Source organism: Pinus tabuliformis, chromosome 7 (assembly GCF_031772625.1).
Source record: "Pinus tabuliformis cultivar Carrire ecotype Pingquan chromosome 7, CPIR1, whole genome shotgun sequence".
Classification (NCBI taxonomy): domain Eukaryota; kingdom Viridiplantae; phylum Streptophyta; class Pinopsida; order Pinales; family Pinaceae; genus Pinus; species Pinus tabuliformis.
In genome coordinates, this window is record NC_142293.1 from 865,608,508 (window position 1) to 865,632,227 (window position 23,720).

Genomic DNA, 23,720 nt, shown 5'->3' on the forward strand with positions numbered 1-23,720 from the left:
TGCGCAATTTTTGTATATGGAATTTTCCCATATATGATCCAGATATATGAACGACGTGTATATATGTAAGATATGCACATATAGAAAAGGTAGGGATATACGGAAGATATGCGCATATATTCCGTATATGCGGAATTTCTGTATATCCGCATATCTTCCGTATATGTCCAACTTCGTATATGCGAAATTTTTGTATATGGAATTTGCGCATATACGATGTAGATACATGAACGAAAATATGTACAAATTCCGTATACAGAAATTGTCCATATACGTAAATTATGCATATATAGAAGATATGCTCATATATTGAAGATATGCGCATATCTTCCGTATATCCCTAACTTTCCTATATGCGCATATCTTCCATATATATATATGTTCATGTATCTGCATCGTATATGCGCAAATTCCATATACAGAAATTGCTCATATACGGAAATTATGCATATACGGAAGATATGCGTATGTCTTCTGTATATGCACAATTTTCGTATATGCGTAATTTATGTATATGGAATATGCACATATCTTCCGTATATGTACAATTTCCGTATATGCGCTATTTCTGTATATGGAATTTGCACATATACGATGTAGATTCATGAACGACGTGCATATACAGATGATATGCACATATAGGAAAGTTAGGGATATACAGAAGATATGAGCATATCTTCCGTATATGTGGAATTTCCGAATATGCGCATATCTTCCCTATATGCACAATTTCCGTATATGTGAAATTTCTGTATATGGAATTTGCGCATATACGATGTAAATACATGAATGAAGATATATAAAAATTTCATATTTAGAAATTGCGCATATAAGGAAGTTGTGCATATATGGAAGATATGCGCATATACGGAAATTGCGCATATCTTCTGTATATGCACATCGTTCATGTATCTGCATCGTATATGCGCAAATCTTCCATATACTGAAATTGCGCAGATACGGAAATTGTGCATATACAGAAGATATGCACATGTTTTCCGTATAAGCACAATTTACGTATATGCGTAATTTTTGTATATGGAATTTGCGCATATCTTTCGTATATGCACAATTTCCGTATATGTGGAATTTCTGTATATATGTAATTTCCGCATATACGATGCAGATATAAGAACGACGTGTATATACGAAACATATGCACATATAGGAAAGTTAGGGATATACGGAAGATATGCGCATATCTTCCGTATATGCGAAATTTCCTTATATGCGCATATCTTTCGTATATGCACAATTTCCGTAAATGCGAAATTTTTGTATATGGATTTTGCAGATATACGATGTAAATACATGAACGAATAGAAGTACAAATTCCATATACAAAAATTGCGCATATACGGAAATTGTGCATATATGGAATATATGCGCTTATTTCCGTATATGCACAATTTCTGTATATGCGCAATTTCTGTATATGGAATTTGTGCATATACGATGTAGATACATGAACAACCTGTATATATATAAGATATGCACATATAGGAAAGTTATGGATATACAAAAGATATGCGCATATCTTCCATATATGCACAATTTTCGTATATGTGAAATTTCTGTATATGGAATTTGCGCATATGCGATGTAGATACAGAAATTGCCCATATACGGAAGATATGCGCATATACGGAAGATATGTGCATATCTTCCGTATATCCCTAACTTTCCTGTATGTGGATATCGCACATATCTTCCGTAAACTTTCCTGTATGTGGATATCTTCCGTATATGCACGTCGTTCATATATCTGCATTGTATATGTGCAAATTCCATATATAGAAATTGTGCATATACAAAAATTGTGCATATACGGAATATATGTGCATATCTTCCGTATATGCACAATTTCCGTATATGCGAAATTTATGTATATGGAATTTGCACATATACGATGTAGATACATTAACAACGTGCATATACAGAATATATGGACATACAGAAAGGTTACGGATATACAGAAGATATCCACATATCTTCCGTACATGCGCAATTTACGTATATGCGTATATCTTCCATATATGCACAATTTCCGTACATGCGCAATTTCTCTATAATTTTTGCATATACGATTCAGGTACATGAACGAAGATATGTATAAATTCCATATACAAAAATTTGAGCATATACGAAAATTATGCATATACGGAATTTATGCGCATATACGAAAATTGTGCATATACAGAATATATCCGCATGTCTTCCGTATATCCCTAATTTTCATGTATATGCATATTTTCTGTATATACACGTCATTCATGTATCTGCATCGTATATGCGCAAATCCCATATACAAAAATTGTGCATATACGGAAATTGCGCATATATGGAAGATATGCGCATATTTTCCGTATATCCCTAACTTTCCTGTATATGCATATGTTCCATATATGGACGTCGTTTATGTATTTACATCGTATATGCTCAAATTTCATATACAGAAATTACACATACGAAAATTGTGCATATACGGAAGATATGCGTAATTTCTGTATATGGAATTTGCACATATACGATGTAGATACATAAACAACGTGCATATACGGAAGATATGCACATACATGAAAGTTAGGGATATACAGAAGATATCCGCATATTTTCCGTATATGCACAATTTTCGTATACCCGCATATATTCTGTATATGCACAATTTCTGTATATGCGAAATTTCTGTATATGGAATTTGTACATATCTGCATTCATGTATCTACATCGTATGTGCGCAAATTTCATATATAGAAATTACACATATACGGAAATTCCCTATATGCGTATATACGGAAATTGCATATATACGGAAGATATGCGCGTATCTTTCGTATATCCCTAATTTTCTTATATTTTCATATCTTCCATATGTGCACGTCGTTTATGTATCTGCATCGTATATGCGTAAATTCCATATACAAAAATTGTGCATATATTCTGTATATGCACAATTTCCGTATATGCAATTTGCGCATATACGATGCAGATACATAAACGACATCATATATGGAACATATAGGAAAGTTAGGGGTATATGGAAGATATGCGCATATCTTCCGTATATGCGCAATTTCCGTATATGGAATTTGCGCATATATGATATAGATACATAAGCGATGCGTATATACGGAAAAGATATACATACATGAAAATTAGGTATATACGGAAGATATGCGGATATATTCCGTATATGCGCATATCTTCCGTATATGCCCAACTTCGCATATGCGAAATTTTTGTATATGGAATTTGCGCATATACGATGTAGATACATGAACAAAGATATGTACAAACTCAATATACAGAAATTGCGCATATACGGAAATTATGCATATATGGAAGATATGCGCAGATACTAAATATATGCTCATATCTTCTGTATACCCCTAACTTTCTTATATGTGCATATCTTCCATATATGCACAACGTTCATGTATCTGCATCGTATATGCGCAATTTTTGTATATGGAATTTGCACATATGTTCCGTATATGCACAACTTCTGTATATGCGCAATCTCTGTATATGGAATTTGCGCATATACGATTCAAATACATGAACGACATGCATATACGGAGGATATGCACATATAGGAAAGTTAGGGATATACGGAAGATGTGGGCATATCTTCCGTATATGCATAATTTCCGAATATGCGCATATCTTCCATATATGCACAATTTCCATATATGTGAAATTTCTGTATATGGAACTTACGCATATACAATGTAGATACATGAACGAGGATATGTACAAATTGTACATATATAGAAATTGCATATATACGAAAATTGTGCATATACGGAAAATATGCGCATATTTTCCGTATATGCACAACTTTTGTATATACGCAATTTCTGTATATGGAATTTGTGTATATACGATACAGATACATGAGCGACCTATATATACGGAAGATATGCACATATAGGGAAGTTAGGGATATACGAAAGATATACGCATATCTTCCGTATATGCCCATATCTTCCATATATGCACAATTTCTGAATATGCAAAATTTCTATATATGGAATTTGTGCATATACGATGTAGATACATGAACAAAGATATATACAAATTCCATATACATAAATTGCGCATATACGGAAATTGTGCATATACAGAAGATATGCGCATATACGGAAACTGCGCATATACGGAAGATATGCCCATATATTTCGTATATCCCTAACTTTCCTATATGTGCATATCTTTTGTGTATGGATGTCGTTCATGTATTTACATCGTATATGCGCAAATTCAAAATACAGAAATTACGCATATATGAAAATTGTGCATATAGAGAAGATATGTGCATATCTTTCGTATATGCACAATTTCTGTATATCCTAAATTTTTGTATATGGAATTTGTGCATATACGATGAAGATACATAAATGACGTGTATATACGGAATATATGCACATACATGAATACTAGGGATATATGAAAGATATGCGCATATCTTCCGTATATGCGCATATCTTTTGTATATGCACAATTTCCATATATGCGCAATTTCTGTATATGGAATTTGTGCATATACGATGCAGATACATGAATGAAGATATGTACAAATTCCAAATACATCGATTTCACATATACAGAAATTGTGCATATACAGAAAATATGCGCATATACGGAAATTGTGCATATATGGAAGATATAGGCAATTTCTGTATATGCGAAATTTATATATATGGAATTTGCGCATATACGATGCAGATACAAAAATGACGAGTATATACAGAACATATGAACATATAGGAAACTTAAGGATATGTGGAAGATATGCGCAATTTCCGTATATACGCATATCTTCCGTATATGCGCAATTTCTGTATATGCGCATATCTTCTGTATATGCACAATTTCCGTATATGTGAAATTTCTGTATATGGAATTTGTACATATCTTCATTCATGTATCTACATCGTATATGCACAAATTCTATATACAGAAATTGTGCATATACAGAAAATATGCGCATATATGGAAATTGCGCATATACGGAAGATATGCGCATATCTTTCGTATATACACAATTTCCGTATTTGCGAAATTTTTGTATATGAAATTTGCGCATATACGATGTAGATACATAAATGACGTGCATATGCATAAGATATCCACATACAAGAAAGTTAGGGACATACAGAAGATATGCACATATCTTCCGTATATGAACAATTTCCATATATGCACATATCTTCCATATATGCACAATTTTTGTACATGCACAATTTCTGTATATGGAATTTGCGCATATACGATGCAGATACATAAACGACGTGCATCAACGGGATATAGCTAAAGGAGGAACGATGTCATCGCCTCGGAACAAATGCAGACCGGAGGGCCAAAAATGTTCGCACATGCAAATGCAAGCGTATTTACTATGGTGTGGTGGAGGGGATGTTTCCCTGCCCTCCCTCGCCTTAAACTCTTTACACTTGGCATCCATCACGTGGCAGGTGGCTAACCTTGTCCAACATCCCCATAGGGGAGCCCTATTCTCTATCGATGATGTGGTTGAGCTCGTCCATCGTCAATGAGTGATGTGGAGGCGACACGTCAAAGAGAAGCCCTTGGTTGTTGTGATCACAACCCCAGTTAGCTAACTTGTCGGCTGCTTTGTTTCCTTGCCGCCTAATGTGTTCCGTGATTATGTAGTCAAAGGAGGGTAAATAGGCATGAATCCATTCACAGATGTATTCCAAATTCCAACTCTTTACCACTTTCTCTAGAGGGGAACCATTGATCAATTTAGATATGAAGGTGATGGCCAGCTGTGAATCCAAGAGATGATATGTTGTCTCTTCTTCTGTCATACAGAGGGGGCAACGAAATGGACCTTCGAAGCCTTTCTTTCTGATCCTATCCCAAGTTACGAGCTTTCCATGTGCAATCATCTAGAGGAAGACTGCAACTTTAGGCCCCATGCCACAAAGATAGGGAGTGCTTGGATATATTGATATTTATTCACTCATAAATGGAGCATATATGCAAAGGTGTTCTCAATCATATTTTCTCTAATGTTCATGACTCAAAGAACAATAGTCCATATTTCCTAACCAAAAATACATTTCACAAAAATATTATTTATAGACTGTTCGTTATATTTGCAGAGGCATCAACCATTTTGCCCCATGAAACCTCTTTTCTTAAAGCTATCGCAAGTTAAAATTGTATTATGGAGGATCAACCAAGTGAAACACCTTAAATTGTTCGGAATGTGCCACTTCCATACGAGATTGTTCCACCATATAAATATTGGAATGACCTTTGTATGTGATATTTCTTCATAAGAAAGCCGATTGTTTACCTTGCCCAATTTGGCATCCAAGCTCTAGAGCAACTTTTTCTTTTGTATTACTAAGTCTCACTCCATTAAGATTCATCACATTTATGAAAGAGCTCCATTGCAAAGCTAAAGGACCCACCAATCCAAGCTCTATTTAGGTCATCCAATAACTTGAGGAGGTCTGGTGAGGATGCACTCTTTTAATATTTGATAGGTAGAAAAGCCCTTTGGAGCGTAAGATTTGAATCAAATTGGGGGATAGTTTGTAGACACCAGCTCCCCCTATGAAGGGATATTTTCTAAGCACAATTTGTTTTCCATCCCCTACATTCCATGCTAACGAGTTGAAGAGAGTGGGAAAGGAATCCATGAGAGCTTTCCCAACAACAAAGCCTCTTTTAATAGATTTTCCTGCCTGTTTTTTGAGCCAATCAACCATTCACTACTTATTTAAATATTTTTCTTTTAAAACCAAACTTCAAAGAACTTCACCAAATAGGCCTCTCCACATATTTTTCAGTGCTAAGACTTTTGCAAACTAGTTCAAATTTTTGAACCCCCAACCTCCAAGACTTTCTGAGATTGATAAGGAGGTCCAACTTACCAAATGAAAACTTTCTTTTCTATTTTTCCCGGTCCACATAAATCTAAACATTAACTGTCTAATGGATGTAAGGATGGCGATGGGAATCTTTTCTAATGATAACCAATAAAGTGGAATATGCGCATATCTTCCGTATAGGCACAATTTCCGTATATACGCAATTTCTATATATGGAATTTGCGCATATACAATGCAGATACATAAACGACGTGCATATACAAAAGATATGCACATACAGGAAAGTTAGGGATATAAGGAAGATATTCACATATCTTCCGTATATGCACAATTTCTGTATACGCGAAATTTCTGTATATGAAATTTGTATATATCTTCGTTCATGTATCTACATCATATATGCACAAATTCCATATACAGAAATTGCACATATATGGAAATTGTGCATATATGGAAGATATGTAAATATACGGAAATTGCGCATATATGAAATATACGCGCATATCTTCTGTATATCCCTAACTTTCCTGTATGTGCATATCTTCCATATATGCACGTCATTCACGTATCTGCATCGTATATGCGGAAATTCTATATACAGAAATTGCGTATATATGGAAATTGTGCATATACGGAAGATATGCGCATATCTTCCGTATATATACAATTTCTGTATATGCAGAATTTTTGTATATGGAATTTGTGCATATACGATGCAAATATATGAACGACATGCATATACAGAGGATATGCGCATACACAAAAGTTAGGGATATATGGAAGATATGCGCATATATTCCGTATATGCGCAATTTCCGTATATGCTCATATCTTCCGTATATGCACAATTTTCGTATATGCGAAATTTTTGTATATGGAATTTGTACATATCTTCGTTCATGTATCTGCATCATATATGCACAAATTCCATATACAGAAATTGCGCATATACGAAAATTATACATATACAGAAGATATGCGCATATACGGAAATTGTGTATATACGGAAGATATACACATATCTTCCTTATATCCCTAACTTTCTTGTATGTGCATATCTTCCGTATATGTACATTGTTTATGTATCTACATCGTATATGCGCAAATTTCATATACAGAAATTTCACATATATGTAAATTGTGCATATACGGAAGGTATGCGCATATACAGAAATTGCACATATACGGAAGATATGCGCATATCTTCCGTGTATCCCTAACTTTCCTGTATGTGCATATCTTCCATATATGCACATCATTTATGTATCTGCATCATATATGCGCAAATTCCATATACAGAAATTGCGCATATACGGAAATTGTGCTTATACGGAAGATATGCACATATCTTCCCTATATCCCTAACTTTCCTGTATGTGCGTATCTTCCGTATATGCACGTCATTTATGTATCTGCATCGTATATGCACAAATTCCATATACAGAAATTGCGCATATACGGAAATTGTGGATATATGGAATATATGCGCTTATCTTTCGTATATGCACAATTTCCGTATATGTGAAATTTTTGTATATGAAATTTGCGCATATACAATGCAGATACATAAACGAGGTGCATATACGGAAGATATGCACATACAGGAAATTTAGGGATATACGGAAGATATGCGCATATCTTTCGTATATGCGCAATTTCCGTATATGCACATATCTTTCATATATGCACAATTTCCATTTATGCGAAATTTCTATATATGGAATTTGTACATATCTTCATTCATGTATCTACATCGTATATGTGCAAATTCCATATACAGAAATTGCGCATATACGGAAATTGTGCATATACGGAAGATATGCGCATATACGGAAATTGCGCATATACGGAAATTGTCCTCGGGAAATGATCCTGGTTTCTTCTTGAGTTCATTGTCCAACGAGCTCATAAAATGTTGGGAGTCTATTGTTATTGCTTATAGCAGTGATGGAGGGTTCCTAGATTAGAGGAAGACCTTAAAGAGAGATCATTACCAACTCTCTATCAGATATAGTCTCACCAGCAATCTGTATTTGATCCCTTAGTTGAGATACCTCGGTGATATAGGATTGCAAAGATTCCCCCTTATTCATATTAAATTCCTTGAGCTTATTATTAAGGAGAGGATATGATTCAAATTTTTGACTTGTCATGCATCCCGACCAACTTATCATAAATGTCTTTAGAACTCTTCAAATTACCAACATAAACAAGTAAATGATCTTGCAAACCATGAATGAGAAGTTTCTTAGCTTTGAGGTCACCTTTCTTGTACCTGGGTTTGATAGTAGTAGAAGCATTCACCGGAGGTTCAAGTAGCTTTCCTTGCACATATTCCAAGACATCGTTGTCATCCGATATGACTCTCAACTTGATATTCCAAGAAACAAAGTTAGATGAGTCACCTAGCTTCTCATTATCCTTGAAGTAAGAGGTAGGCATCTAGGCCAAATCAAATAGGATCCTTTAGCTTTTTTCAAAGACAATTTCTTGTCTCTTATTTCGTGATTCTTGGAACTATGCAATCCTTTGTCGTTGAACATTATGCAATTCCTTAAGGAAGTGAACTGTGAAATCCTCTGAGTCAGGAAGTCACTGAGCAAACAAAATGTGCAATCCTTCTCTGACAGTTAGAAATGTGAAATACTTTGTCACTGGGAATTGTGTAGTCCTTTCTTCCAGTGGATAGGGCAGTCTTCCAGAACAATCCAACTACATGTCCCTAGAAAATGTGGAATGTGCATTCCTCTTTGACCATGTGGCATAAGTTTCGATATTTGGTCTATGGACAAGTGTCACTTTCTCCTTGATTTTAGGCATGAGTGTCAAAAACCCTAACCCTAATCCCATGGTGGTAAATATATATCATAGAGACTTGTAGAGAACATTTTCACATTCGACATTGGATCTCTATCCATACCCATCAGTTCAAGGAGCTTTGTATTTGGTTTGCAACTCTTTTACGAGTAAGTTTTAAAGTGTTGCTTTTGTGTTTGCAAGAGGCTCTTTTCCCATTTATTATTGTATTTACTAGTGTTCTTACTATTACCACCTTCTATAAGTGTTTTTTCAGTCTGTCTTTTTTTTGTACAAGTGTTGCATCCCTCCCAAGTCATTTTGCCTACCAACAATTACTGCTACTGGGTCTTTTTATGCATCCATGTTCTGCCCTTTACATGATCATTTATGGTCATTGATAGTGATTTATCTAACTCATTCTATGGTGGATCTACACTTGTCCTTTCCTTATACCAAAATCTAAAGCTTGATTCCTTCTCCGGATGAACTACATCATCTTTAAGGCCTGATGTCTTCTCCAACTGTGCATTGTGCAATCCCAAGTAGAGAACCACCTCCTTATCAACTACCACTTTGCAATGTGTAGTTACTGGCCTCCTCCAGTAATGTATTGTGTAATCTCAGCCATCAGTGGTCCAAACTAGCCACGGAAATTGCACAATACGCAATCCTCTTGCTCCTCTGCCAGATGAGACTGCACATTGCACAATTCCAAGCCTCAAACCAAACCTCTATCAATCAAGACTGTGAAATCCCACTTATCACTATGCATTGTATAATTGCATAGCCTAGTGTGCCCTCATGTAGCACAGTATGTCAGAATATGTCTACTCAATCACTGTTTTGTTGCTTTTGTGTTTGCAAGAGGCTCTTTTCCCATTTATTATTGTATTTACTAGTGTTCTTACTATTACCACCTTCTATAAGTGTTTTTTCAGTCTGTCTTTTTTTTGTACAAGTGTCGCATCCCTCCCAAGTCATTTTGCCTACCAACAGTTACTGCTACTGGGTCTTTTTATGCATCCATGTTCTACCCTTTACATGATCATTTATGGTCATTGATAGTGATTTATCTAACTCATTCTATGGTGGATCTACACTTGTCCTTTTCTTATACCTAGATCTAAAGCTTGATTCCTTCTCCAGATGAACTACATCATCTTTAATGCCTGATGTCTTCTCCAACTGTGCATTGTGCAATCCCAAGTAGACAACCACCTCCTTGTCAACTACCACTTTGCAATGTGTAGTTACTGGCCTCCTCCAGTAATGCAATATGTAATCTCAGCCATCAGTGGTCCAAACTAGCCACGGAGATTGCACAATATGCAATCCTCTTGCTCCTCTGCCAGATGAGACTGCACATTGCACAATTCCAAGCCTCAAACCAAACCTCTGTCAATCAAGACTGCGAAATCCCACTTATCACTATGCATTGTATAATTGCATAGCCTAGTGTGCCCTCATGTAGCACAGTATGTCAGAATATGTCTCCTCAATCACTGTTTTTTTGCTTTAATATTGATTGTTGCACTAATCTGCTAGAGCTAACTTGTTATCGCCATGCGTGTATCTCTTGCCACTGGTACTATAAGTCTTGAACATATTTCTCTCTCATCAGCATATAGCATCATGCCTCCCAAGATATCAGCATCAAAGGAGGCTACAATAGGAAGTATCGAGGAAGTTATTGAAAGCTCCTCAACATTAGTTCCCATTCTACCTGACACACAGTTGTACATTGAGAAGGTCTCTAATATCATAAGGAATATCATTAAGGATGAATTCACTGTTACAAAATTTAAGGCAGATATAAAATATAGGCGGGTATACATCAACATCCAATGACCAAATCTTCACAAGGTTGCTTGTAGATTCCCAGTCTTATCATGTGTAGATGTCATCAAATGGTTCCTGCAATGATTAGATACCAAGAGCATGTATTTAAAAAACACTAGTGGGCATCATCTTGCCTCATACTACCCATATGATATACACTTGATCTACCACTTTTCGAAGCCTGAGCAACATATTGACTCTCATTTCTATGCAACAAAAGGCTATCTCAACACCAAGGAAATGGTCAAGGTGTGAGTGAAGGAACTGACAAAGTTTTTCCAAACTCCAAATGATAATTATAAGAGTAAATCACTCGAAAAGGTGTTTCAATAGTGTTTTGGTGCCAAGTTTATGAACTCAATAATAATGAATCCTTCCTAGAAGGATGGGTTTACATGTTATATCATATTGTTCCAGAAGGAATATATTTAATTGGTTTGATCTTCTACCTCAACGGCTAAAGATAAACATGAACAAGGTGAAAAAAACCACCAAAAGGCAAGCATAAATAGTTCTACATATCTGCCTACCTGTTAGATGAGATAAGTGCTTACAATTCTTTCCCTCACAGGGATTGGAAATGGACACTAAGAAAGTCTCTTATCCATATTTATTGCAAATTGTTAGCAGAGTGCAACTACAAAGGAGTGTTTGAAAAACTAGTTGATCACTTCTTCAGGGTCTTATAACAGATGATATTTGAAGTAGAATCCCCTTGCATGTCTCATGAGGCAATGCATTCAGTATCAAAAGTTGTGGATTGGTTTCCCTCACCAGATGGAAAATAGCTCAGTGTTTGGCTCCTAGAAACTATCTCATCTCTTGTCGAGGTATGCCACGGACAATGCAGTCATGCAAGAGGTTGCATATCAACATGTCATAGTTCTAACTACAATACTACAAAGGAATAAGAAGGCACTATGGACTTCTCTTCCTTGTAGGTGGGATCTTACGAGATCAAGAACTTGAAGGTCACAGATGCTCAAGTCACATAATTGGGGAGCCTCAAGCTTGGTACACTAGATTTCCATCAGTACAATCCAATGGAAGTTTGCAAGAAACATTATGCCAAGTTGTACTTTGAATGACCATATGGGACCTATGCTAGGTCAAAGGAAGAAAATATGAAGAATTGCTATAATGCCTCTCGCTCACATGCACTAGGCAATCAAGTAGGCCCTTCCAACGCAATTTCCAAAAAAAATTACCACCCAAGAAGAAAGAAGTCGGAAGAGAACACTCGAATAAGTACTAAGTATAAGAGGAAGGTTTCCCAAAACCCAGCAGAGGATAAAAGTTGAAAGTTCAAGGTAGATCTAGCTATTCTAAAATCATCTATTGTAGTAGAAAGGAAGAGGAAGCAATGGAAAATAGAAAGGATGCAGGAGGAAGAAGATAAGAAGATGGAAGAGAGGGAAAGGAAGAATTTGGAGGAAATGCAGGCACAAGAAGAAATAAAGAGAAAGGAAGAAGAAGAATATAGACTTAAGCAGGTAGAAGAAGAAAGGCATAAACAACCATAAGAAGAAGGGAGTAGAAAAAAGTAAGATCATGAGCTTGTTCAAGAGATTGAGGAGTAGATATTAGCCCATGACATGGACATAGAATAAGGGAAGAAGAACCAAAATGTTTACCTCATTCCTAGTACAGAGAAGATCGTCAGTCCACCTCCACATCCCCCTACAAATGGTTAAGTCCCAGGTGGTGAAGAATAAATCTCTCCTCTAGATGAAGACTTGATCATGGATATTTCTAGCTTGATATGCACATATCAAGGAAGATATGCACATATCTTCTGTATATGCACAATTTTCGTATATGCGCAATTTCTGTATATGGAATTTGCACATATACGATGCAGATACATAAACGACGTGCATATATGGAAGATATGCACATATAAGAAAGTTAGGGATATACAGAAGATATGCGCATATCTTCCATATATGCACAATTTCCGTATATGCGCATAGAAGATATGCACATATAAGAAAGTTAGGGACCCTGTTACACGAAAAACGAGAAATACATGGAAAAATGTGACTGCAATAACATTTTTTCATGTACTTCTCATTTTTCGTGTAGCAGAGTGAATTGAAAGTACACAACAAGGGTACTTCTTGGACGAGGAATCAAATTCCGCATACAAAGAGTTCCCCCACTTGAATTTGATCAAAAACATATAGAAATAAGTTGAGAATACGAGTTGAAAAAATAGTTTTTCTTTTTTCCCTCTAAAATTTGATGATGTAATCTAATTTTATTTTATTATTTCCACTATTATATTATAATATTCATTAGGAGGCTCATTTTAGACCTCAAAATTTCTCTAATGTGAGGTGAAGTGACCCAACATAGTCATTTATTTGGAAGCATGCACACAAGTCCAATGCAATATAAAAAAAATGGGTCATGTCATATGTAGAAGCCACTACTTACATCATCTTCAAACTTCAAAATAACTCATATAATTCATGCTATTTGCCACCTTTATGTATGGGAGGTTCATTATTAGTACATATTACATGTGTTAATGCCCAAGAAGAGAAGTGGTTACCAAGAAAGGCCATTAAATAGTAGGTGTAGTGATATATAGTATGGTTTGGCATGTGACTTCATAAGTTGCATTACACAATCAAGCAAGGTTATTTAAGATATTCATTAACATCATCACATTTGGAAATGGAGGAGCACATATGCTTTGATATACCCTTTCCGTGGCACTATTTCTTATGACCACTTTATTTGGCTTTTTTTCAAACTTCATTTGATTGAGTCATTTTTTATCCATATGAGTTTCATTAGATAAAACTTCAAATAATTTCATTTAGTCCTTTTATAAGTGATGCATTTCCTCGCATAGGACTTAGCGTAATGACCTCATTATGAGGGGGTAATTACTCAAGCTTTGCCTTGGCTTTTTATTTCTTATTTTATTTTATTTTCGTTTTACTTTGCATCTTTCTCTTCCTCCCCCATTTTTTTTTATTTAGTTAAATTGACCTTCACCTTATAATTCCTTCTCATGGGATTATGATGCCTGAACCTTTTTGTGACAGGTGACAACAACCATGAAAGCGACAATGGGAAATGGGAAATATGGAAAGTGTTAAGTATGGATTGTGATATGGGCATGCTACCCCTAATAGTATAACTGAAACTAATAGTGACAACACTTATCTAGAAGATTTTGATCATCACCAAGGTAAAACAAGGCAAAAGGCACAAATTTAGATCATCACGATCCATTATCTAACTCAAAGCATCATCAACACTTAATGACAAGTACATAAGGCATTAAAACTCAATATGAGGTGAGAAAATAATTTAATTCGTGTATTTTATGCACCATATCCATCAAATGTGAGTGAAATAAGAAAATGTGGGAGGAATCTTTGGTTAATAATTGGTGGAGAATCATAAATCTCATCCGTGGAATTGGGACAGTCGGTTTTTGGAGGACTAAATGACCATATTTTTAAAACCTATTTCTATGGTAGATTCCTCTATGAATCTAGTTTACAAGGCAATTGGAATCACTCATTTTCGATATCGTATGAGGAAGTTATGATCAAAATACTGACTGTCTATCGTAAATCAGCACTCCTAAAACTCTCTTTCTGGCTGTTCCTTAGAGTATTTGACCTATCAATTATTCTTGTCTTCAAAACCTGTTTCTATTGGAGATAAATAAATGAATCTACTTTCATTTCCAATTTGAATCATTCGAATTCGACATCAAACGAAGAATCTATGCTTAAAATATTCATTGTTGTTCTAAGTGGGGTAATAAAAAATGACTCTGTTATGCAGGTTGTTCTAACTAAAATTGACATATCATACCATTGAATTTTTAAAACCTATTTTTATTGGAGATATAGCTTTGAATTAGCTCTCATTTGGCTTTGGAATCACTCAATTTGGATGAAAAACAAAGAAGTTGTGATTAAAACACTGCAGGTTAGCATGATTGGCCACTGCTCTCCCGCAAGTGACAAATAAATTTTACTTTCTTATTTTCTCCAACTTTATTAGAAACAACCATCTCCATGCAATTTTATACTGAATTGCCTAGAATTGGACTTCAAAGCCTAAGCATGACAATTTACAGAATAATCTTGATATTGATTGAATATTAAAATATAGTGTTACATCTAACAAACTCAAATTCATAAAAATTATCTAACAAAAATCTCAACATAGGTTGTTTCCAATCCAACATCATACCTAAATCTAACACTTTCCTATTTCTAATATTCCTTCTTTTTTTACAAATTTGGTTGCTATTATAAATCTGAAAAAAAGAGGGAGACTGAGCTCCTGAAATACATGCTGAGGTGCCAAGAAGAGCTAGGGAAGAAGGAGTTATAGCTTAAACAAAATTCCTCCTTAATCCTGCCTTTTGGGCTTCTAAAAACTAAAGACCAGAGGTAAATCCTAACAAACTGCAGTAGTAAATAACAACATTTACAAAGCATATCAATCTATATTACTGTGGCTGATGTGTCAAGCAGTGGACTCTTCAGGTTTGTCGTCGATACTGACTTGCTTCAAGCTTGACGAACTTGTTGGAGCTATGTTTTTCTTTCATGTTGTTCCTTTTCTATTGTATTTTATGTTGTTCCATTTTTTCTACTGTTCCTGGAAGAGCGATTCGGAAGCGCAGAGGAGGGATGGTTGGGAGGTAGAAGGACAGTCAGTCCACTGACGAGAGGTGAGGGAGTGATGATTCCAATAAACTACCAGATCCCTATGCGGATCTTAGTCACAGGAGGAATGAGGACAATCTTTGACCAAGATATCATATGAAATGATCTGAGGTGTTAATCTGATCCTGGAGGTCTCTTCATCATGGAATATGCTGAAATGATTCCATGCCATTGCAGATGAGGCAACCCAATGGTCTGCCACAAGCTTTGTTGGCTTGACTGTCAGCAATTTTATTGAGTGATCACAGAACATGATAATAGCACACGTATTTTATGGTGTGTCCTAAGATTTGGCACCGTTTGATAATCTGTTGAAGGAGAGCATTGGGAAGATCCCTATTTTGAACCATTGCACTGACGACTATCGCCGAGTCTCCCAATATTATGACTGTGTCTATACCAAGCTTCCCAAGTTGGATAAGACCTTGGTAAAGGGTCAGGGCTTCTGGTCTGTTATTGGAAGTATGGCCAAGACCCACTCGTATGAGAGTATTTTATCCCCATTAGCATTAAAAATGACTCCTCCTGCCCCTGCTACCCCGGGATTTGTCTTTGAGGCCCCATCGAAATAGAGATAATGCCTATTGCTGTTATGAAGCCAACCTACAAATTCTTCCTCTTTTAGCTTGGTCTTCCAGTTAGGGGAAACATTGTTGTTTTTGTTGCTAGTAGCGTTGCCCTTCTGATTGCTTGTGTTTTGGTCTAATGGGTGTCCAATGAATATGTGTTCTTCTATGCTGAGTTCACTGACATTTATACTTCTCGGATTCTTAACTTAGATGATCTCAAGGGCAAGACTCATTGCCTTGGTATAAAGACTTCTAACAGTGGAATCCTTATCCTTAAAAACCTTCTGGTTTCGTGTCAACCAAATATTCCATAACATATTTCGGGGAAGAATATCCCAGACTCTCTTCACTGTGTTATTTTTTCTGTGCTGCTAGGGGTAGTTTTTTTTTCATTTGTAAATAATTTCTCCTATGGTGTTTTGGGTGTTCCATGGGATTTGATTGTTATGAGATAAATTCCTCCAATAGTCGATGGAAAAATGGCATTCAATAAAGAGATGATGCATTGATTCTTCAACAGCTAAGCAGTTAGGACATCGAGAGGGGCCATTGATTCCCCTCTTTTGCAAATTTTCGGCTGTGAGGACTTTCCCTTTGAGGAGGGTCCAGAGAAAAAATTTAATTTCTGGAATTGCCTTGGATTTCCAAACCACCTTCCAGTGGTTCCAACATGGCATGGAGAAGCTGGTGTTGCAAATGTAATGGTGAGTAGCGTGGATGGTGTAAGAGGATCCGGATGGGTCCCAATGAAACCCATCAATATCATTCTTTTTGACAGGGGCTATACTGTGCAAATGGGATTAAAGGGCAGAAAGAATTGCGTTAAGGCCATTGGGTATGGTTGGGAAGGCCCAACCTGACCGATGAAGGGTGTGAGGATCCCATTGGGAGATCTGGTCCAGGAAATGTATGCATGTTCTTTCAAAAAAAGAAAGGATAGGGTGGACTCCCCCATGTCTATTTATTAGCTGCTGACCCATGATTCTGTCAGCTCTAATATTGATGCTTGCACCTCCCTTAGGGATTTTTGAAGTATTTTGAGCGATTAGTGGAATTTCTCTCTTGCATAATCGCCAAATTTTGGAGGAGTCTCTATTGGGAATATCTCGATCAAGAAGCTGCTATCTAGGAAAATTAAGATATTTAATTTCCAAAACTTTTTTCCACCATGTTGGTGTCCAGTAATGAGTCTCCAGACAATTTTGCCTCCAAAGGCTAAATTGAGAAATTTAGGGGATCTAATTATAAGACCTCCTCGGTCTGCAGTTGCTCCAAGTGTATCTCCTATTTTTTGCAATGATATCAACTAGATCGTGGTCATGCATAATGTCTTCTAGCTGAGTTCTGAAAGGATCCGGGGAGAAAATACCTCCTCTTTTCTCATTAGCATGGAGAACAATATTTAGATCTCCTCCTAGTATGACATTGGTATTCTCCTCTGCATTCATTTCGACTTTGATTTCCTCCCAACAACACTCCTTATCCCTGAAGTGGTTAGGCACATAAATGTTTTATATAACTAGAGTCTGCTGATATTCTTTGTTTTCTAACACTGTTTGGATCCAATGCTGGTTAATAATTTCTGACTTATAATTCCAAATGTTTTGATTCCAGATTGTAGTGATTCCTCTGGAAGCTCCCCTAGATTCACTAATGCTTCCATTGTACTGCTTGTTCTGTTCAATGATTTTAGTCGTATCTTGCAGGATTTGCTTTGTTTCCTGTAATAAAAAGATCCCTAGTTTTTCACAATAAATAAGATCTTTCAGGGCTGCCACTTTGGAGGGGTGCCCTATACCCCTGCAATTCCAAGATAGGATTTTCATCATTAGGCTATTTCTAAAATTCCTTATATTTACCATATAAATATATATTTTAGCAAAATCGATTTAAGAAATAATATATTCTATATTTATTTATATGATTAATAATTTTAGAAAATTATAATCAATAATATATTTAAATTCTCTATCATTTTTGTACAAGTAATATCTTAATGTAAATCGGGCTAGCGAGATTTTGTTCATCCATAAATGATTTCTATATGACTAATTTTACTAAAAATCGGGCCTCGTGAGCACAAATGATTTTTGAAAATTATATGAATCAAAAGTTTGAACTTCAAATATTATTTTTTTATTTAATATATATACCTTTTTAAATTAAAATAAAGTTTTGACTGATTAAATAAATTAATAGCTAAATAAATATATTAATATTTTAGTTATTTTTTTAAATAAAGTAATATTTTAATTTTAATTTTTTTAACGAACCTATAATGTAAAAACTAAAACATTTAAATACTAAAATTTTAACGACTAATAAATTGAAACATTCTTAACAAATAATAATTTGAAACCGTACATTACTTATTCACATTTAACTTTTTATTCGCACTTAACTTTTTAATATAAAATAAGGTTTGTGGAAAAACTATGAAACAATGATAAGTTTGAACTTCTATTTCAGGTTTTGTTATTTACATGTAGTTTTGATGTGCAATGGGGTTTGTAAAGTTTTGGAAAATAAATTAATAAATAAATATAAGTATTTATTTTGATTAATGTTTTTTTGGGAGATAAAATAAACTCTATTTTAAATGGTTATTTTTCCAAATTCAAGAAAACTAAATCTAATTATATAAACAAAATAAATAAAATTTTAACCACTTAACAAGATTATCTTATTTATAACTTATCCTTTTAATATAAAGTAAGTTTTGTGAATTTCTATACAGGAAATGTCTTTTTAAGATTAAAATAAAATTCAATATGGATATTAATATGGATATTTGTTTTTCATAAATTAAAAAAAAAAACTAACTTTTAATTATATGAACCAAAAAAATAAAATAAAAAATAAAATGATAAAATTTTAAACTTGAGTAAAAATATATTATATATAACAAATTAATTAATATAAAAGAATATTTTTTTTTTTTTTGTTAATGAAACAATGATTTTAGGAACTACTTTTAATATAAAATAAAATAAAATTGGTGAGTTTTTATTTATGAACAATAATTTTAAGAAACTTATAATATAAAATAAAATTTGTGAGTTTTTGTTTATAAATAATAATTTTAAAATATTTATAATATAAAATAAATTTGTGAATTTTTGTTTATGAATAATAATTTTAAGTAATTAGAAGTAAAAGTCGAACTTTCTTTCTCTTGAAACCAGATTTTTTTTAACTCATACCCAACTTTTTAATGTAAATTGAATATCTAGAGATTTTAGGAAACCATTAACATATAAAATAAACGCCTGCAATAGACCCGCACAGAATGACCACATTTCTCGGAGAATTTCCTGTAGCGTAAACGATCATTTATGTTTCTGAGAAATCAGGGCACTCAAGTTGTTCTCAAACCGAGATAATCAGAACTTCGACAATAAAGAAAAATACATATAATTAAACATTACTCTGATGCGCTGTAGCGTTGCTGGGAAATAACGTGGAGAAGGGGTATGTCTCAAACCGAATTCTGCAACTTCCTAACAACGCTTCGCCCCCTTCTTTTTCCATAAAAGGATACAGATTTTTGAGCGCTATTAACAAACACGATTTGCACTGTTCTATGGGCAAATCTCTCCAGCATTCCACCAAACCGAAAACCCTGTGCGTTTCAGAGAAAGAGGAGGTAGCGAATTCTGCAGCTAATCCCTTGCTTGCGAGATCAGAATTTTCACCAGTCAGAGGACGAAGTAGATTCATGACCTCATTCTGAAAAACAGCCGGATTGTCCTTCGCTCTCTGGGGATTTTGGAGAATAGAAACGACATGGGCATCTAAGACTGAAAAGAAACTGAAATTATCATAGCGCAAGAAACACACATCGAACCACACTAGGCCGCCTATGTCATTCTCGCAAAGTTGTTGAAGTATGATGCTCGCTTCCTGTGCACAGCTAGAGCATTCTTCTAGCGATGCGTCGTCTCTGCACTGGACGAGACCATACACCTTGTCTTCTGCGTTCTGGCCATGCCAAAAGGTGTTAAACCCCGTATTTGCTGCATTGTTAGCTAGATCATACATAACTCTGTGCAAATTGCTCTCAAACCTACCTCCATGAGCATAACCAGTATCGTTCTTGCAATCGCCAGCTCGTAACTCCGAAATTCCCAAAGGAAAACTAATGAATAGCAAGCAGATTAAGAAAACGAAGTGTAATGATATGGTATTGTAGCCATTAAACCTCCCCATATTATGAAACACCGATTCTTTCAAAGCCAAGCCCCGCCTGTTTAGAGAATTTCGCCAATCGAGAGTTCTGTTAATATTGGCGAGTGATCTAATAATATATCTGAATGACTGATGTATCTAGCAGCGTTATCGTAGGCTCGGGCAGCCTCCTCTGCGGTGTCAAAAGTGGCGAGCTAGACTCTTCTTTTCTTCCAGGGGTCTCCGATCTGGACTGTGAATCTCCCCCATGGCGTTTTCCTCACGCCTCTAAAATGTATTTCCTTCATATTTGCTGACGACGCCTCATCTTCAGAGCTGCCTCTTCCGATCTTATCTTCATTCCCACTCTCACCATTTGTATGGTGTCTACTGCCATGGTGCTCAGAGATCTGTCTCCCTTCAAACAAAAAAAAGTGGAACTTAACCCAATCGATTAGGGCAACAAAATATGGCAGCGCGGGTTCTGAAATTCAAAATTCCAATCTGGAGCGCCATTATACAATTCAAATTTTGGTGAAGTGAAACCACTGGCTTAGAGATGAAACTTGAATATTGAGCGCATTTACAAGTTCAAACTTGAATATTGAGTGTTTTTTCAAATTCATATAACACGACATTAATGGTTACAATATTGATACGTATTCCACCTGATACACCATTTTGTATTTATCAGCGATCGAGCTCATGTATTTTATTTCGTATGATAACATTCCATGGAAATTAATATCAGATGGTATGGGGAATGGATAGCATACGATACACGACATGCGATGATACACATGCCGCTCGTTTCAATGGGCATCAATACAAACAACGAGATGGATGATCGCATCATGCATATGTCCATCACTATTAACCAGAAAGTGTTGCTTGAAAATTAAATAGATGTCAGAGTGTTCGTGCCCTGTGGTCTGTAGGGGGTGTATTAATGGAGCTATAGAGGTTGAAAGAGCTCTTGCCAATGTCAAGGTGGGATGCGTCACGGAAGTCAAAGTCGTATTGGGGCTTCCAGCAAAGAACAACATTGAGCACCTCGAGATTCTGGATGAGGAGAAGCACATTCTCAGTTTTAGGGTGTTGGGAGGAGAGCACCGCCTTCAGAATTATCAATCCGTGATGACATTGAACGAGTTCGTGGAAGAGGGAAGTGTTTGGACTAATGTTGTGGAATGCTATATGAAAAATATTCTAGAGGGGAATTCTATAAAAGATACATGCACCTTCATAGATACCATCCTCAGATGCAACCTATAGTCGTCGTCAAAGTTATTCCCACGACCCACGTCTCAACATATTAATAAATAATTGTTTTTACGGGAAATTTGCACTCTCTGAGATATAATTGTTATTGCAGAAACCATGCCTAATTGCATTCATTCCGAAAGTGTTAGAGGGTAGTTGAGTAATTGAGTACATTATTAAGTTGAAAAATATAAAATTGAACAACAATTTTGTTTTTAATTCAAGTTTTCGTGATCCATAAACATTTTGTTTTATAAAAATTCAATTCAAGTTTTTGTGAAACATAAATATTTTGTTTTATAAAAATTCAAGTTTTTGTGATCCATAAACATTTTGTTACAATTTGTTTTATAAAATTGACTATTTCTTAAACGAATATAACAATAATTTTTTTTGGCAATGGCCTTGGCCCAAAATAGTTAGAGCCTAACATTCCTTCCATCCATTGAAAATGAAAGGAAAAGTAGAGATATAGATGCCTCCACAGATCCTGCAAAATTTCTTGTATTTATGCTACTTTGATTTTCAATAATTCTGCACATGCTCCAATGTCTCTACAACATCCTTAGTATTGTACTTTATTAGGATTTATTAAGATTTAAGTCCCATCAACACACACACAATAGGTTAAATTCTAGAATTGGATGTCGAGATATCCAAAACTGAACAAGAAAGTAGATGTTATCCTGATAGAATTGAAACCAATGTTACAGAAAATAGCTTTGTCCACCAATTTAATCACCTGTTGTAGACCCCATCGATCCCAAAGAGGATGAAGTATTATAGCCTGCTTCAAGAAATATTTTCAGTCACTGAATTCAAGGGAAGTTTGAAGCAGCTATTAACTTTGGTGATTAAGGCAATCTTAGCGTGATGACTAAAGCGATAGTGTTAGACAAAAGCGGAACATTTATGTTAGGCAATTTTCTAAGTTTACTTTTTTGAGGGAATGTATTATATGACTATTATATATCTATTTTAAATATGAATATAATATGAGTTGAGAGGATTTAATTTTTTTTTGGTGTAATTTTTTTTGAATAGATATTATTTAAATATTTTATATAGTTATTTATTTATTTTTTACTTTAGCTGACATTAACAAAATTTCAACTTTAATAATTGAGAGACACTTTACACATCATACTGAGTTGTAAAATAAAACTCTAAACTCAAACTCAATAATATATTAGCATAAGAAAAAAAACCTTTTTATTTTTTATCTAAATCTGTGTTTTAATTTCATAACTTTCAAATCTCTCTCCATAGAAGTTTTTGTAAATTTTCAATTTATAATTCGATAGCAGGCCCCTTCAGTGGCCTGCAATGATTGCCCAAGATTCTCGCTTACAACTCCAAATCTACACATGGCACTTGCCCTCTAAATAATGTAGGCCCTCCTTTCTTCCTTCCACCATTTCCAAATAACTTCACGCATTGTCTTTCAATCTTCTTGATTCCTTTGAAATTTCATTTGACAAATTAAAAAAACCTTTGGAGATTAT

General features: G+C 35.1%; 1 protein-coding gene and 2 pseudogenes across 1 annotated transcript; 2 read left to right on the plus strand and 1 right to left on the minus strand.

The window, feature by feature from the left end:
* Positions 1-16,788, plus strand: part of LOC149250357 (glucan endo-1,3-beta-glucosidase 11 pseudogene) — a 43,854-nt pseudogene extending 27,066 nt beyond the window's left edge.
* A 3,414-nt stretch (positions 16,789-20,202) lies between these two features.
* LOC149250358 (cysteine-rich repeat secretory protein 38-like) lies at positions 20,203-21,349 on the minus strand. Its single transcript, XM_089453629.1, has 2 exons — positions 21,267-21,349; positions 20,203-21,031 (listed from the first exon to the last, which is right to left on the minus strand). The coding sequence occupies exons 1-2, from the start codon at positions 21,347-21,349 to the stop codon at positions 20,203-20,205; spliced, it is 912 nt and encodes a 303-aa protein (XP_089309755.1).
* Positions 21,350-21,858: 509 nt separating this feature from the next.
* LOC149250359 (abscisic acid receptor PYL3 pseudogene) lies at positions 21,859-22,227 on the plus strand (annotated as a pseudogene).
* Positions 22,228-23,720: the final 1,493 nt, after the last annotated feature.